The sequence below is a fragment of the Puma concolor genome, chromosome D4 (genome assembly GCF_028749965.1).
Source record: "Puma concolor isolate L17-30 chromosome D4, mPumCon1.1.hap2, whole genome shotgun sequence".
Classification (NCBI taxonomy): Eukaryota; Metazoa; Chordata; class Mammalia; order Carnivora; family Felidae; genus Puma; species Puma concolor.
The window spans coordinates 67,492,611-67,508,773 of record NC_141679.1 but is presented as its reverse complement, the minus strand read 5'-3'; the positions used below and the strand labels follow the sequence as shown (position 1 = coordinate 67,508,773).

Here is a 16,163-nt window from a genome sequence, read left to right as displayed (position 1 = left end):
CCTTCCCCATTCTCTTAGAGTCTGAGTCAGGGACACTACCTGTAGCTCTGGGGGCAGGCCTTGATCGATGTGAGCCAATCAGCATGTTCTACCCACCTTCTCAACGGTTGGTTCAGGAACTGGTACATAAACTCATAGAGCCAATGAAAGTAAAAGATGTTCCCTGGGGCTTCTGGGAAAAAGAAGTTTCCTTTCTCTTCCATGGAACTCCTGACAAAGCAGCTCTCTGATTTTCCTGGATAGCGAGATGTGAGGGCTGCGAGGGCTGTTTTGCCAACACGATGGGAAGAACCCAAAACTGCTGGGGGTCACAATGTGTAACGGAGGGTGAGGCTAACATCATGGAGGTCAGAGCAGAGAGAAACCCATTACTAGTACTTGGTGACAGCTGTCACATGATGTCTGCATGATTAGGAACTAGCCAGATTGCTGGACTTTTCAGCCAGAGAAGCGAATACATTGCTAAATATCTCTCTCCTCTCCTCCCACTCTCTCTCCCCCCTTTTCTTTGTCTCTCCTTTTAGGCCAGACTGAGCTAGCTACCTTTCTGTCCCTTGTAGTACTGAGTCCCAGCTGACACACTTTTATTCCATTATACCTGCTTCTGCTCTGTGTCCTCTCTGACCCGCAGTCACAGACTCTGATTTTTCCCCCCTTTTTACACTGCATTCTAGAAGACGGCTGGCATTTTCTGGGAAATGTGAATAAGTACTATAACATCAAATACATCTGAATCTTAGGAAGGGAAAGTTTATAGACTTTGTGGCTAAAACTTATAGCCCTGAGGAATTTTTGGTCTGGTGCCAACCTAAATTGTTGGAAAACTGCTACACACAAAGGGCTTACTTTACACTGTGTTGTCTATAAAGTTGGTTTTTTTTTTTTAGCTTAAATATAGTCGACACGTGATGTTTCAGCTATACAATATAGTGATTCCATAACTCTGTAATTCATGCTATACTCACCACCAGTTAGCTACCTTTTGTCACCATATACTATTACAATACCATTGACTATTTTCCCTATGCTGTGACTTTCACCTCCAGGACTTACTCATTCCATAACTGGAGGCCACCCCACTTTAAACACTGAACTTGGGAGAGACAGCCTTTAATTTCTGAATGTTCCTACTGTATGCTTGTTAGTTAATAGGAACCTGGTATGAAGATGAAGTTTGAGTCACAAAAATTTAATTTGCCATTGTACCATTAAATCTGTTGATTAAAAATGCAGACTATTTCAGGGCCAAGGAATGAAGACTGTACTGAGTGGGACACACTACATTTTCAGCAATGGAGCAGCAGGAAATAAGGACGCTCTTTTAAAAACACAATTATGACTTTAATATACATAATTCCATCAAACAAATTGGGGTAATTTATTATCAGAATATAGTACATTATGTTTGCAGTTCTTTTTATCTCAAAAGCTAATATAGAGAGTATTTTAAAGAAATGATACTGTTAAATTATTCTGGTAGCATTCGTTTCTGCCTTGCGCTCATATATGGTCATCTTATCAGTTAAAAGACAGCAGGCACCAAAGAGTTAACTATCTAACTGCAGTGGTCCACATTTCTCCATCTTCTGTAAAGCTTCTTTTGAAACACTCTGCCAAAGGCCTCAATGACCTCAAAATAAACTATACTTTTGATCTTATATAACAATAACTCTGTTGAAAAATGATGGAGAACTTCCCAGGCCCGATTTATTCTCAAAGAACCAAGACTGACCACTTCTCTACATACTCACACACACACACACACACACACACACACACACACACACACACAAAACCATTCAAATGTATTCTAAAGTAGGGGTTGGCAAATCTGACCTGCTGCCTACTTTTGTAAAAAGCAGTGTTAATGGAACACAGCAATGTTCATTTGTTTACGTGTTGTTTAGCACAGATGTTTTCACGATGTAATGGCAGAACTGAGCAATTGTGACAGAGTCTGTATGGCCACAAAGCCAAAAATATTTACTACCTGGTCCTTTATAAGAAAGCTTTGCCGTCCCTTGTTCTAGAGTATTGCCCAGGATCAATATCAACCTTGTTCACGGTCTATGGAACCCATCTCTTATCCCTTTTGAAATACGAACCTCAGTTTCTCATTTCTAGTCTTTTAGTACCTTTCTCTACATACAACCTTTCACTATAATTCTTCAGTTCAATGACTGACAAATGTCTATAGTGATCTGAGACACAACATCCCATAAGGAAAATACCTTATTTTCCCTTATTCTGAGACATGATTAAGAGACTAATGAACCAGTTACTTAATAACAAGTTTTCAGGGGAAAATACCCTGCCATATTAATTATATATTGATTATGAGATGCTTCGTGAAATCAAAAAAAAAAAAAAAAAAAAAAGAAGGCATATAATGTCTAGAATCAGGGATATTGGAAAACCCATTTAAATCATGTAGGTACTGTCTTAAAACTTACCTCCTCAATGAGGACCAACAACTCACTCTTAATTATGTTATTTTACCCTTCCCAGTTTGAACATGACCTTCTTTGAAAGGGACAGAAGCAAGAGAGGATCCACATACTTCCAATCTGTCCTTTGTTATCATCAGACCAGCTGACTCAGAGAGGGCCTAACACCTCCAAACCCAACCATAAAAGCTGTTTTGCTGCCCTCATTCATTTTCAGAAGAAATTATTATTCCTCCTTTCTCACTTCTTCTCTCCCCACCTGGCCTCACATGTCCCATCTACATTGAGAGCAGTTTATTTTTTTGTGGACATAGTAGGAGGCAGCAGTAATTTCTTTTCTCTACTCCTGCGTTCCAGCGTTGGATATGCTCACAGAAATTTAGCCTTCTTGGCAACATTCCTACAGATCTGTGCAACTCCTTTGTATTCAACCTAACCAAAAAAAGTTAAGTGGATATTTTATAAGCTCTTTCTTCCACTCCCGGGGCAGGAAGATGAGCTGCATGTGACATGCAAAGGTCAAGGTGACCTCTTCAAGGAGAAAATTGTGCTACAGATCACAGCAGGGCAATGAAATCTTCTTCCACTTCTTTACATCCTAGTCTGAAAGGATTCACACGAAGGTTCTCAAGAAATTCTGAGTTCTTTGTGGCTTTCCCTATTAGTGTTCTCTGAACTTTCTGCTCAACTACTTGAGATTTTTTAAGCCCACCTACCTCTTCTCTGACAGCCCTCCTGATCTTGAGCTAAACTGCCCACAGAGAACCATCAATGATTAACATTTAGCCAGTGCCCAACATCTGCTCAGGCAGGATATAGGCTTAAGACTATTTAATTCCCAGAAACAACATAAAAGGTGATCACCACCCAGGAAGATTTTTAAAAGGATGACAGTTAGCACAAGTGGTCCCCGGTCAGATTTTTGTGTGACAGGATGAGGTGAAAAAGTCCTGTGGAAGAAAATGTTAGGGTTGAAGGTCACTGTGTGGGTAACCCAGGCCTGCTTGGCCACATGTCCCAGAACATAGCTTCTACATTGTCACACCTTTCCTTTCTTAACATGTGGACCTTGAGATTCTCTTTAAATTTAAAGTCTTTATATAATAACTCACTTAATAGTGGCTAGATAACAATGGTAGGAAAAAGGGAACAGGTATGTGAAACTCTATGTGTGGATTATAAATTAAATAAGGGAAAAAGTAATTAAAATGATCCCTTTGTTATTTTGAACAAGGAATGGAGGGGGCACAAAGTCCAATCTATACCATATTTCATTTAGTTTGGTTCTAAATTCTTAAGAGTTTTTAAGGGAAATAAGAGTTAAAATATGAAAATCTTACATTGATTGCCTTTAAAACTATCACTTGTGTTAGTTTATAGCAGGAAACATAAAAGTTTGAGATGTTTGCATATTCTCTGTAATAATCTATACTTTAGTCTTCCTTATGTACATAAAACAGGTATGTATTTATATGGGAAACAGGGGGATATCATGGCAAGAATAAGGCAAATTTAGATTTGAAACCTTCATCCACCTCTAGGCCATATGCTCTGCCACAAGATGCTAGTCTCAACTTTCTCATCTATAAGACAGAGGAAATGAGCCTTCCTTATAGTGGGGAGAAAGCAATAATATATATCAAGTGCTTAGTAAAGTATCAGGTGGTAGGTGCTCAAAAAATATTCTTTGCAACTCCCACTCATACTACGTAGAGAAGAGCTTTATAATCTTACAAGCTTGGTGGCCAGAGAGCAGATACTTTCCAGTATTAAATGCTCTATCTCCAAGTGGTGTCGAAGTAAAGCAAGGCCTGAGTAATCCAATGCCCACAAGAAACAGACTCTAGTTGTAACAGTCTCTCTACCTAAAGTAAATTCTGTTAGATGAGATATGCAATCACCTTCACTGTCACATTAACACAAGCACCTGCAGAAACAAAGAACAGTTCACAGTTCACTCTGTTGATGTGCAAAGCTCCAGCACCTATGCTATAAATAATTAATGGCTTATTTTGAAAATCTAAAGCTCTTTTTTGAAGCCAGCTGTATTTTCCATGCAGTTTGGCAGTGGAGCATGGCTTTGGATTACAGGATTTCATACTGTGCTGCAAAATGACTCTGGCCTACTCTGCCTCCATATAAACACTCTTTTCTACTGCTATCCTCCCAATTCTCTAAAGCACTGCGACAAACTGGCGGCCCATGGACAAATGACACTGTGTGGCCCAAAGACCTTATTTGCCCTGGCCCACTCACTTATCTTTTTTTAATATATATATATGTATGTATATATATTTTAATAGCAGGACATAAAATGCAAACATCCAGAATTCTGGCTTCTCTTGAAAAATTGGAAGAGTTAGAAACTGTCTATAAATCTTCACGTTGGCAAGTGTACAAGAGCTAAGAAGGGACAGCCCTCTTTGGATAGAATATGAACTCCCCATTTAACCAGTCTCTGCCACTCTCTATTGCCTTAGACCCTGTCTGCTGCACTCATTTCCATGAGTCACGTGATACGTCTCAACTGGCCCAGACAGTTTGTGTTGTCCAGCTCTGCTCAAGGCTTTTGACTTCAAGTTGTATGCTGATCTCAGGAGCGACAGCAAAAGAGAGGATAGGAGGAAAACAATGCAAACGGGCATTAACTAAGTGTTAACCATTGCCAAATGGTTAGACAAAACAGATCTCTAAATGGGAGCCACAGCCAATAAAGTGTGAGCCACAGTGCCTGTAAGTGCTCAGTAAATACTGGCTGGCATTATAATTAGTATTATTGTTTTGCTGTATCTTATTGAACAGTACAAAGATAATTTCAGAAGATGAACAGGTGATTAGACAAGAAATTTTTGAAAAATTAGAATGAGAGGGATTTGTATTATAAGACACCTGGGGTATATAATGAAGCTATAGTAACTAAATATTGGCATACTGATAAAAGCATAGGCAGATCAATGGTACAGAAAAGAAAGTCCTGAGACATACTCAAGCATGATAGGTAAGAATTTAATACATGATCAGATTGACATTTCACAGCAGAAGGAAGAACAGGTTAATCATTAACTGGTTCTGGGATAACTGATTAAATCCCAAAACTAAAAAAGTAGGGCACCTGGCTGGCTCAGTTGGTAGAGCATGTGTGACTCTTGATATTGGGGTTGCAGCATCATGAGTTCAAAACCCACGTTGGACATGGAGCCTCTTTATCAAAAAAAAAAAAAAAAAAAAAAAGAGTAAACGTCTAAAAAACTATAGAGAAGAGCGCTAGAATAATTATTTGATCTTGAGGTGGGGAAAATCTTTCTAAGCATCAAAGTCAAGTGCAAAACCATAAAAAAAAGTTTGAAAGACCCGACAAGAGAAAAATAAAAACCAGTGCATATTAAAAAATGTAAAAGAAACCAACCCCGAACATCTAGAACTTATTCCATACTATATAGAACTATTCTATACTACAGAACAGTTGGCATTACAGAGGACTTGCTGTGTCAGGTGCATACTCAGAGTATGGGAGATACCATCTTTCTGTATCCTCCTGGTAATGGGCACTACAGATACTATTATTACCACCATTTTACAATTGAGGTTTATCCACTGATAAAACAGTCTACAACTAAAGTCTGATAAGCCATTACCATGCTGCAGTGAAAAATTAGAAACTTTTTCTGAAAGCTAATAGTAAATATTTCAGTAAAAGTAACTGTTATGTTAGCATGGTGAGATCATGGGTGATGTTTTGTTTTGTCTTGGTTTTACAAGCTCCTCAGTGTTTTACATTACATTTATTTTTAGAGAAAATAGATACATCTTTAGAACAACCTCTTGTTTTATCTTGGCCAGAGCTCTCTTATCTTAGAGTAAAACCCTGGGAGTTCTTTATAAAACAATAAAATGAGGGGAGCGGGGGAGAGCGATAACACTAAGTGAGGACCAAGAGCCAGGCACTGTAAGAGTTGATTTATCTGCATTATATTTCATCCTTACTTAAAGCCTATGAGGATAGGTGTATTTTTCTCCACTCACTGAAGAAAGAAGCCGAGACTCCAAGGTTTCACTGAGCTTGCCAAACAGTTACATTGTTAGGATTGAAACACACCTTTAATATCTGGGCTCTCTCCACTGAATATCCTCCTAATTATCCACTGTGCCTTCTCCAACAAGGCTATACAGTGTGGACTCAATCCTATGTGTATGGAACTTCATTTTCTGAAAGCAGTGATAAGTAGCAGAGACAAAAGGGATGGTGTGAACCGCCTGATATCTCAGTGCCAGCTCTGGCTTGATCTCTAGCAAAGCACTAATCTCATAACTGCCAAATGTACAGGGCAGCACTGAGAAGAATGCCCCTTCAAACACCAGCAGATCAGACTCTTAGACCCTGCTGGTTTTTCAAATTTCAGAAAAGTCCCTAGATCTCATCTATTCAGCACTGCCATGATTCCTATCATCTTGAATACTTCAAACAGATGGGTGCCCACCCAGCTCTGAAACATTCCACAGCAACAAGGGTTTAAAAAAATTCCACTGGCAACCAATACCTATGCTTAACCTGTCATGGGAGGAAGTGTTCTAATGTCTTCAATATGTTGACCTCATTTAGAGTGAAATTCCTGTGAAAACAGGAGACATGAAGCACCCTGGGTAATCAGTCCTCATATCAGAGCATTTCATATTCCCAAACAGAACTAAGTATTAGTTCAGAATCACTCTCCCTAAACCTTCACTCATTTATTTATTCCTCTTTTAGTGCTTCTCTTGAATCTTCAAACATCAGACCTACCTAAAGAAGATTAAAAATGCACAAAAACCAGGATGCCTGGGTGGCTCAGTTGGTTAGGCATCTGACTTTGCCTCAGGTCATGATCTCGTGGTTCACGACTTCAAGCCCTGCACTGGGCTCTGGGCTGACAGCTCAGAACCTGGAGCTTGCTTCAGATTCTATCTCCCTCTCTGTCTCTGCCCCTCCCCTGCTCTCTCTCTCTCTCACACACACACATACACACACACTCTCTCTCTCAAAAATATAAATAAATAAGTAAATAAATAAATAAATCACAAAAACCTGTGCAAGAAAGAACAACTTGAAGTTCGGATATGTTTCAGGACTGTAGGTACTAAATTGCTAACTAACGTTTAGCTTGGGATTAGCTGAAAACTTTGGAATTTTTCACCTGGTTACTGAACATCTTAACATCATGTGATGTGTTCTCTTCCTTCAACATAACTGCACACCTCTTTTTTGAGATGCTTTCTTCTGGCTTTATATCAACCAATTAGTCTTTTAAAATCTGAATATTTATTCACTGATTAACAATTCATTCAGAAAACATTTAAAGACCACCTATTGTGTACCAGGCACTGTGATAGTTTCTGGAGAGACAAAAATAGGATCTCTGCCTTTAAGGAGCTAAAGGTCTGAAGGTGGAGATAAAGAGGTAAACAGACAATTTCCATGTTGATGTTCTTAGTGTTTTTGCAGAGGTATGAACCAGCACTACGAAAGTTCAGCAGAGGGGATGGGGTACTGAGGGGAGACTTCGTGGAGGTAATGCTCAGGCAGAATCATTAAGGATCAGTAGGAGTTATTCAAGTGTTGGAAGGAAGTCACTCCAGGCAGGTTTAGGAAATTGGGAGAGCAAAAGTTGCCTGTGGAAAGCTGGTAGAAACTGATAATAGAGAGCTGGGTTCAGCATCTCTCTCTGTGGATAAGCTATTTAGTGATGGGTACACAATGTAACGATGATTATTTTTATTCATCCATCAACTTTTTGATAAGGGTGACTTGGTTCCAAACCAAATTTTAAAGAACGTTAATTTTTCAGATTTCCATGGCTGTTACTGATTATTTTAATAATGACTTTCCAAACACTTTCCATCCATACAGTATTATTATCTACAAGAACTTCTTTTACTAATGAAATGTCATGCCAGTTTTTTCATATTAACCATAGAGCTGCAATAAAGCAAACTCTAGGCAAGCTCAACACCATGGCCAACAGGACTACCATCTTTTGACTGTCCTTGAGTGAATGGAAAGTGCAATGCTACTCTTCAATCACTGAGGGGTAAATGGTAAGAAGTCCATTTGTATCCTTGCTCTATTAGATGAGGGCACTGGTACATCACAACTGATTTTTAAGGAATGGAGAGAAGTGGTTAAAAAAAAAAAAAAAAGGAAGATGAAGGAAACATGGGTAGAGTGCTTCATAGCAAGTCCCAGGTGCCCAGACACAGAACGACAGAGGACCAACCTGCTCCCTAAGAAATGTTAACCCATAATACCAATTCCTTCACTTAACCTGAGAAATGATAGCTCTTCCTCTGATAATATCTCCTAGGCCAGGATCATAGTCCTCAAGCAGTTGGACTCCCAAAAAAGTACCAGGATAGGGAGGACACTAGCTTTGAACAATAGTAGACAGCAGCAAAAAATGAGTTTAAATGTCATAATGTCTTTCCACTAAACTAAAGCATTCAACAGCATTCATTCATTCATTCATTCATTCAATCATTTTTTAAAAGTAGGCTCCATGCCCAATGTGGAACTTGAACTCACAATTCCGAGGCTGAGAGTCACACACTCTATTGACCGAGCCAGCCGGGCGCCTCTCAAACGACATTTAAAAGAATTAAAGAAACATGGCTAGAGTAGACAGATTCTTAGGGAAAATCAAAGATGAAAGGATGTAAATTAAGGTATAAGAGATAAATGTTCTTCCAGAAAGATGAACCCTAATAATATTTTATCCTCATGTTACAATTAATTAATAACGAGCCTTGCTAAGAACATATGTTACTTTTAAAAATAGGAATATGGGGTGCCTGGGTGGCTTAGTCAGTTAAGCATCCGACTCTTGATTTTTGGCTCAGGTCATAATCCCAGGCTCTCTACCGAGTGTGGAGCCTACTTAAGATTCTCTCTCCCTCTGCCCCTCCCCTGCTTACATGCATGTGTGCACGCTCTCTCAAATCAATCAATCTACCAATCAATAAATAAAAGAATATGATAGAAATAGATATACCTGATCAAGGAACAATGTACAACACCATGAGAAATATATAACATCTTTCAGTTAAGCTCAATTATTTTATCTTGGAAGAAGAAATGATCAACCTATCTTTGAAAGTGAATGTTCAATTTATTTTTAAAATACTTTACCTGATTTAAATAATTTAGGCACTTTTCAAGACACCAAAGGCAACAAATGCAAGATTTCAGCACACATCGAGCACAAGCATTCTCCTGGAAAGGACAAAAAATTGAAATAATTAAAAACCAACATACAGAATATTCTAAATGTTAGAAAAATAAATAAAGTAAAAAAAAATCACAATCTATGTTTCAAGACCTCCATACCCACCTACCCTCTTTTCCCTCAAAATGTAATGGTTAAATTATTTTTAATCAATTTAATTTGACACATATTTAGTACCTATTGCATGTAAGATAGAGTATGATACATGAGATCGGCAAGGAACTTATACTATAGTTGAAGAAAAAAAAGCTAAACATAAAAAAAGGTCAGAATCAGAATATGCGATTGATACTATGAGAGTGGAGAACAGAGAGAGATGACATCATCTGGGAGAAGGAAGAATCAAGAAAGGTTTCTAGGAAGAGGTGGCATATCATCTAACCCATGTTGAAATGCATGTTATCTCCACAGCCAGGGATAGGGAAGAGGTTCCAGGGAGGAAGGTGTGAATCAACACAGAGGGCGAGAAGCACAGGACATTTTGGGAAACCAGGAATATGATGGATTTTGCCAGAGCACAACGTAAGCAAGAGTGTGGGACAAGGCAGAAGGACTGGATTCTACTCTGCAAGGATTATGAAGAAAACATTCACAACTATGAACTGAACATGGTTGGGAGCTTTACTACAGGCAGAGCTGAGGTCTAGAATGTGACCACAGTTAAGTCCAGAAAAGAATTTTCTCCTTACCTTTCCTTTGAGCTGACTGTGAATGTACATAAGGATCATTCGTGGAATTTTGACTAATGTGATAATGAAAGATCCTTTTGCCACAGTACCAAGGTGATAACGAATAAGGCGATTCACTGATGCTAAAATAGGTGTAAATGGCAGATTCCTTTTATCCCTTTTTGAAAGATAACCAAAAAGACAATTAAAACAAAGGCTAAGTGCAGGAATGGTTTAGAGCCCAATGCAGTGAAAATAGTTCGTTTAAGAAAAGTCTAGGTTTATGACAAAATGGCAAAGTAACATGTAACTAATACAAATGCTATAGATGTACCAGATAAAATTAATGTTTCATTTCCTATGATAGTTTCATGGGGTTCTTATGCTCTAAGACTTTAAATAAAATGATACTGTGCTTTGAAAGCTTTTACTAGTAAATATTTATGGAGTTAAATGTACAATCAAAAAATGAAACTTAAAAAAGATGTACAATCGAGACCTTGTACCTCATTATAATAGAAGATTGTAAGGCCTACAAGCTTATATTCAGCTCTCAAGTTAGGGAAGAGAGTCACAATACTTGTTCCGATCCAAACAAATTAAAAAGGCTTATTGTCCTTTGGTGGACCTTTATATAATGCCAAAGTACATAAGACACTGTAAGATTTATTCTCCGGCTAAATAGAATTGAAGTTCTATCATGACCTGCTGTTCTGATTAATATTTTGAGAAACTTACAGAGCAGTAGAAAGATTAAAATCACTGCCTCCCATTTTACTACCCACCAGAATCATCAGCTCTAACATTTTGTCATATTTGCTTCCAATTACTTTTTATTTCATTTTATTTTTTTTAATTTTAACTTGTTTTATTTTTTATTTCTTTAAATTTAAATCCAAATTAGTTAGCATATAGTGCAACAATGATTTCAGGAGTAGATTCCTTAGTGCCCCTTACCCATTTAGCCCATCCCCCCTCCCACAACCCTTCCCGAAACCCTCAGTTTGTTCTCCATATTTATGAGTCTCTTCTGTTTTGTCCCCCTCCCTGTTTTTATATTATTTTTGTTTCCCTTCCCTTATGTTCATCTGTTTTGTCTCTTAAAGTCCTCATATGAGTGAAGTCATATGATTTTTCTCTTTCTCTGACTAATTTCACTTAGCGTAATACTCTCCAGTTCCATCCATGTAGTTGCAAATGGCAAGATTTCATTCTTTTTGATTGCCGAGTAATACTCCATGGTGTGTGTGTGTGTGTGTGTGTGTGTGTGTGTGTGTGTGTGTATACATATACACCCCACATCTTCTTTATCCATTCATCCATCGATGGACATTTGGGCTCTTTCCATACTTTGGCTATGGTTGATAGTGCTGCTATAAACATGGGGATGCATGTGTCCCTTGGAAACAGCACCTGCATCCCGTGGATAAATGCCTAGTAGTGCAATTGCTGGGTCGTAGGGTAGTTCTATTTTTAGTTTTTTGAGGAAGCTCCATACTGTTTTCCAGAGTGGCTGCACCAGCTTGCATTCCCAATATTCGCTTCCAATTATTTTTTAAAGAAATGAAACTGTTTACCAGCTTCCGTTCCATTTCCTTCAAGCACAATCACTTAGATGATCTTAAGTTTTCCGACAAGTATCAATTCTCACCTGGTAAAATAGTAGGTTACCACAGCTCCTGCCACAGTCATCTGCTGACATGCTAGAATAAATTCACTGATCCAAATCAGGCCCACCACATGGTACCACCACATATACTGCAGAGGCCCAGAAACTCTGAACTCCACAAAGCCTTGGTCATTCTGAACAGCGCTGCCTAGGAAAATATCCAGGAAGGAAAGAAGAAGCACATAAAGTACAAACCAAGAAATATGGCTATTGAATATAAGAGATGAAACTAATTTCCAAAAATAGGCCCCTTCCCCCAAACCACAAACTTTATGATCACAGTGCTCTTTAATTAACAGACAAAATTACTTATCACTTGAAAAGTTGTGAAGCCAGACATTGTACAATTAAGCATTTTGTTTTCCCCAAAGGCATCATATAGCTTTTAAAAGGTGTTCTATTTGAATATAGTTCCATCACATCAGTTAATTTAGGCATGAATTTTCAAACTTCAATTTTTTTGGAGCTATTTTATTACTCTTCCAATAATTATAGACCTAAGTTATTTGCAAAATACAGAAATTAATATTATATTCAATTGGTAAATGCATGCTGAATGGCCAGAGAAGTTACATACAAACTTACTACCCTTACACCACTCCTCACAATTAATTCCATTTAAGTGTAAACTTTGATATATTTTTTATATGAAATTTATTGTCAAATTGGTTTCCATACAACACCCAGTGCTCATCCCATCAATGCCCATCACCCACTTTCCCCTCCCTCCCACCCCCCATCAACCCTCAGTTTGTTCTCAGTATTTAAGAGTCTCTTATGGTTTGCCTCCTTCCCTCTCTGTAACTTTTTCCCCCCTCCCCCTCCCCCATGATCTTCTGTTATGTTTCTCAGGATCCACATAAGAGTGAAAACATATGGTATCTGTCTTTCTCTCATATTAAGAGTGGCTCCAACAAGTCTGAGAGTCTAACTCTGAACAGTATCATCACCAGGAATTCTACCTAGGTTCAGATCTTTTCCAAACTAGAGAATCCCAAGGAAGTAAGTTGATTTGGGCCGTAATGGGAGTTTAAGGCAGTTCCAGAGAGCTCTGCATTCATTTGTTCATCTTAGAATCAATCCAAAAGTCTGAATCAGTACTGGAGTTTACTTCAAAGCCATGAACTGGTTTAGATATACTTTGCTAGGATGATCTAAAAATCATGAATTAGGAATGGGTTGTTGAAGAGCCATAACCACGCTGGTTCTGACGGCTGTTAGACCTTGGTCAATAAATGTCTTAAGAATTATAGCTGATGTTTTAAAATATTTTAATGCAAATCAAATTCATCACTATGAGAAAGAAGCAACATAGCTTCTTACCAGCGGTGCCAAGAAAAAGAAGTGTCATGATCCAGTATGCCCAAAATAAGACAAGAGCAAAGAAAGTCCAAAAGGGTTGGAAGACTAGTAGCGGCAAGTGAATGAAGACCTTGCCAGCCACGTGGAACAAGGCGATGGTGAGTGCGACACGTTTGCGCATAACCAGCATTATCAGGAACAAGAGAACCTGTACGGAGAGAATGCAGAGAAAGGTCCCAGTTATCGCTATAAGCAGTAAAAACAGAAACTGAAACAGGGTGGAAATTCCTTCATTTCAAATCAGGGAAGGATTATTCTCTGAATCCCAATAATACTTTATCCGTCTTGCAGCACTTAGCATCCTCAACTGAATATTGAAAATGTTCTTAAAGCAGCACACAAAAGGATTTCTCAATGTATTAATAAGTCTTTCGAGTTCTTCTACCTTTCCTTTTCTACTCATTATGAATCAAAATGTGTTGTTTGTCCATCAAGATGAGGCTTTTAATTTATTTGAATACATACACGCTTGTCACTATGAAAATAGGGGAGAAGACCATATGCCATGACTACAAAAGCACAGGAGGTATTTGTACTTCATTTCCTTTATCAGACCAAGAGCTCCTAGGGGCACCTGAGTGGCTCAGTTGGCTAAGCATCTGACTTTGCTCAGGTCATGATCCCACACTTCGTGGGTTTGAGCCTCGCATCAGGCTATCTGCTATCAGCAAACGGACCCGGCTTGGGATCCTCTGCCCCCCGCTCTCTGACCCTCCCCAACTCATGCAGGCACGTGCTATCTCTCAAAAATAAACATAAGAGGGGTGCCTGGGTGGCTCAGTTGGTTGTGTCCGACTTCGGCTCAGGTCATGATCTCATGGTTCATGAGTTCGAGCTCCATGTCTGGCTCTGTGCTGACAGCTTAGAGCTTGGAGCCTGTTTTGGATTCTGTGTCTCCCCATCTCTCTGCCCCTTCCCTGCTCATACTCTCTCTCCTCTCTCTCTCTCAAAAACAAATAAAAATCGCACTGTCTCTCTCTATATATAATAAAAATTAAAAAAATAAATAAATAAACATAAGAAAAAAAAGAGCACCTACAGAGCACAGTCCATGTCGCATTTACCTCCTGCCCACCCTCATCGTGGTCTGAGTGAGAGCAGGTGAACTGTACTTAAAAAAAAAAAACAAAATTGTACTGTGGGATGCCTGGGTGGCTCAGTCAGTTAAGCATCTGACTTCAGCTCAGGTCATGATCTCACGGTTCATGAGTTCGAGCCCCGCATCAGGCTCTGTGCTGACAGCTCAGAGCCTGGAGCCTGCTTCAGATGCTGTGTCTTCCTCTCTCTTTGCTCCTCCCCTGCTCACGTTCTGTCTCTCTCTTTCTCTCTCTCTCTCTCAAAAATAAACATTAAAAAAAAACTATACTTAAAAATGATTAGTAAATATTTATATAATAATAACAAACAAATACCTTTTGGCACCAATGGTTTTATGGTGGCTTCATTTTTTTACTTCTAAAGCTCAACTAAAAGCTTGGGATTTGTCCAAGAAGTGGTCTGAGATTGTGTTCCTTTTTTTTTTTTTTCAGAGAGGAGAAGGAGACAGACCAAAGATATAAATACATATTATATAACCACATGTTCATTAGTAATTTACTGTATAGTGCCCAGGCAGCAAAGATCACTTTTATTTGGAATAATGTTGTTAAAAGTTTAAAAAGGAAAAAAAAAAAGTTTAAAGGGAAAACATGGGAAGATAATTAGCAAACAGGTAAATGAAACGATATGTATATTTCTTAACATACTTTAGTAAAGAAACCCATTTTTTAAAAAAGGAATTGTATTATGAAAATAATATGTTCTTCTTAACAAATGATAATGTGAATATTCTAAGTGAAAATCCTCTCTCAACAAGCGGACAGTACAGAATAAAACGGTCCATTAGGAAAGCCTTCTGAAGACTCTTTAGTGTTCCATACCATGGGGTAGTTTTTATCTAAGGGAGATCGGGGTTAGGCATGCAATAGCCAGAGGTGAGTTTCTGCTTCATTAATGATCCCTGTGAATAAAAACACAAACCTAGAAGATAGCTGGCCCAAGTCCATACTCACTGTGAACACTGTGGCTGAAATGGCATAGATGAGGAGAGCCCGAAGATTGTCTTCAGCTATCTGAAGCTGTTCAGGAATAACTGTTTCTTTGGGAGACTTTCTTTGCTTTGCATACAGCCACCATAGTACACCTGTGCCACCTGGGTTCAAAAAACAATTGTTTTGGAAATAACTAGCACAAGAAAATATGTTAACATTAATCTTCACTTTCCTGGACCCTTCCTACATAACACCGGGGGACTAACATGGCAACAATCCATTTGGCTGGGAGGTGTGTGGCTGTAACTTTTTGCAGGCATAAGGGGAGCTCCATTTACTACATTTTCATCATGCACACTAGGTTACTAAGACATCTTTCAGTGTATCAAATAAACATCCTTCAACTGTATCTATTATTGGCTCTGAAGCTCAGAGAGAGCCTACAAAGACAGGCACCCCGAGAGGAACTGATCATAAAGAGACTCAGCACCTGTTGAGAGCTGGGGAGTTTGTACGAAGCAAGTAAGGGTCACAGAAATCAGCAATGAAGCTGAGGAAGGCAAAGATCTTTTCTATTGGGCCATCACAGAAACCCCCCTGCCTCGTGCTGAAACAGTTATGCAGTTGATTCAGTACCAATGAGCAAATGAAGATCAAAGACTTGGTTCCCACCAAAAGTGGGAAAAAGATAGGAAATCTTTGATAGCTTAATAGAAGTGTGTGCCAGAGAT

At 38.7% G+C, this 16,163-nt stretch overlaps 1 protein-coding gene across 5 annotated transcripts in view; it reads right to left on the bottom strand.

Moving 5' to 3' along the window:
- SLC44A1 (solute carrier family 44 member 1) overlaps nucleotides 1-16,163 on the bottom strand; it is a 202,905-nt gene that overhangs the window by 62,111 nt on the left and 124,631 nt on the right. For all 5 annotated transcript variants that reach the window (XM_086683629.1, XM_086683631.1, XM_086683630.1 and 2 more), the window contains 5 exons: nucleotides 15,454-15,593; nucleotides 13,364-13,550; nucleotides 12,023-12,188; nucleotides 10,393-10,549; nucleotides 9,607-9,690 (listed from right to left, as the gene is read on the bottom strand). In XM_086683629.1, the coding sequence (XP_086539755.1) occupies nucleotides 9,607-9,690; nucleotides 10,393-10,549; nucleotides 12,023-12,188; nucleotides 13,364-13,550; nucleotides 15,454-15,593 (734 nt within the window). The remainder of the gene's footprint in view (nucleotides 1-9,606; nucleotides 9,691-10,392; nucleotides 10,550-12,022; nucleotides 12,189-13,363; nucleotides 13,551-15,453; nucleotides 15,594-16,163) is intronic.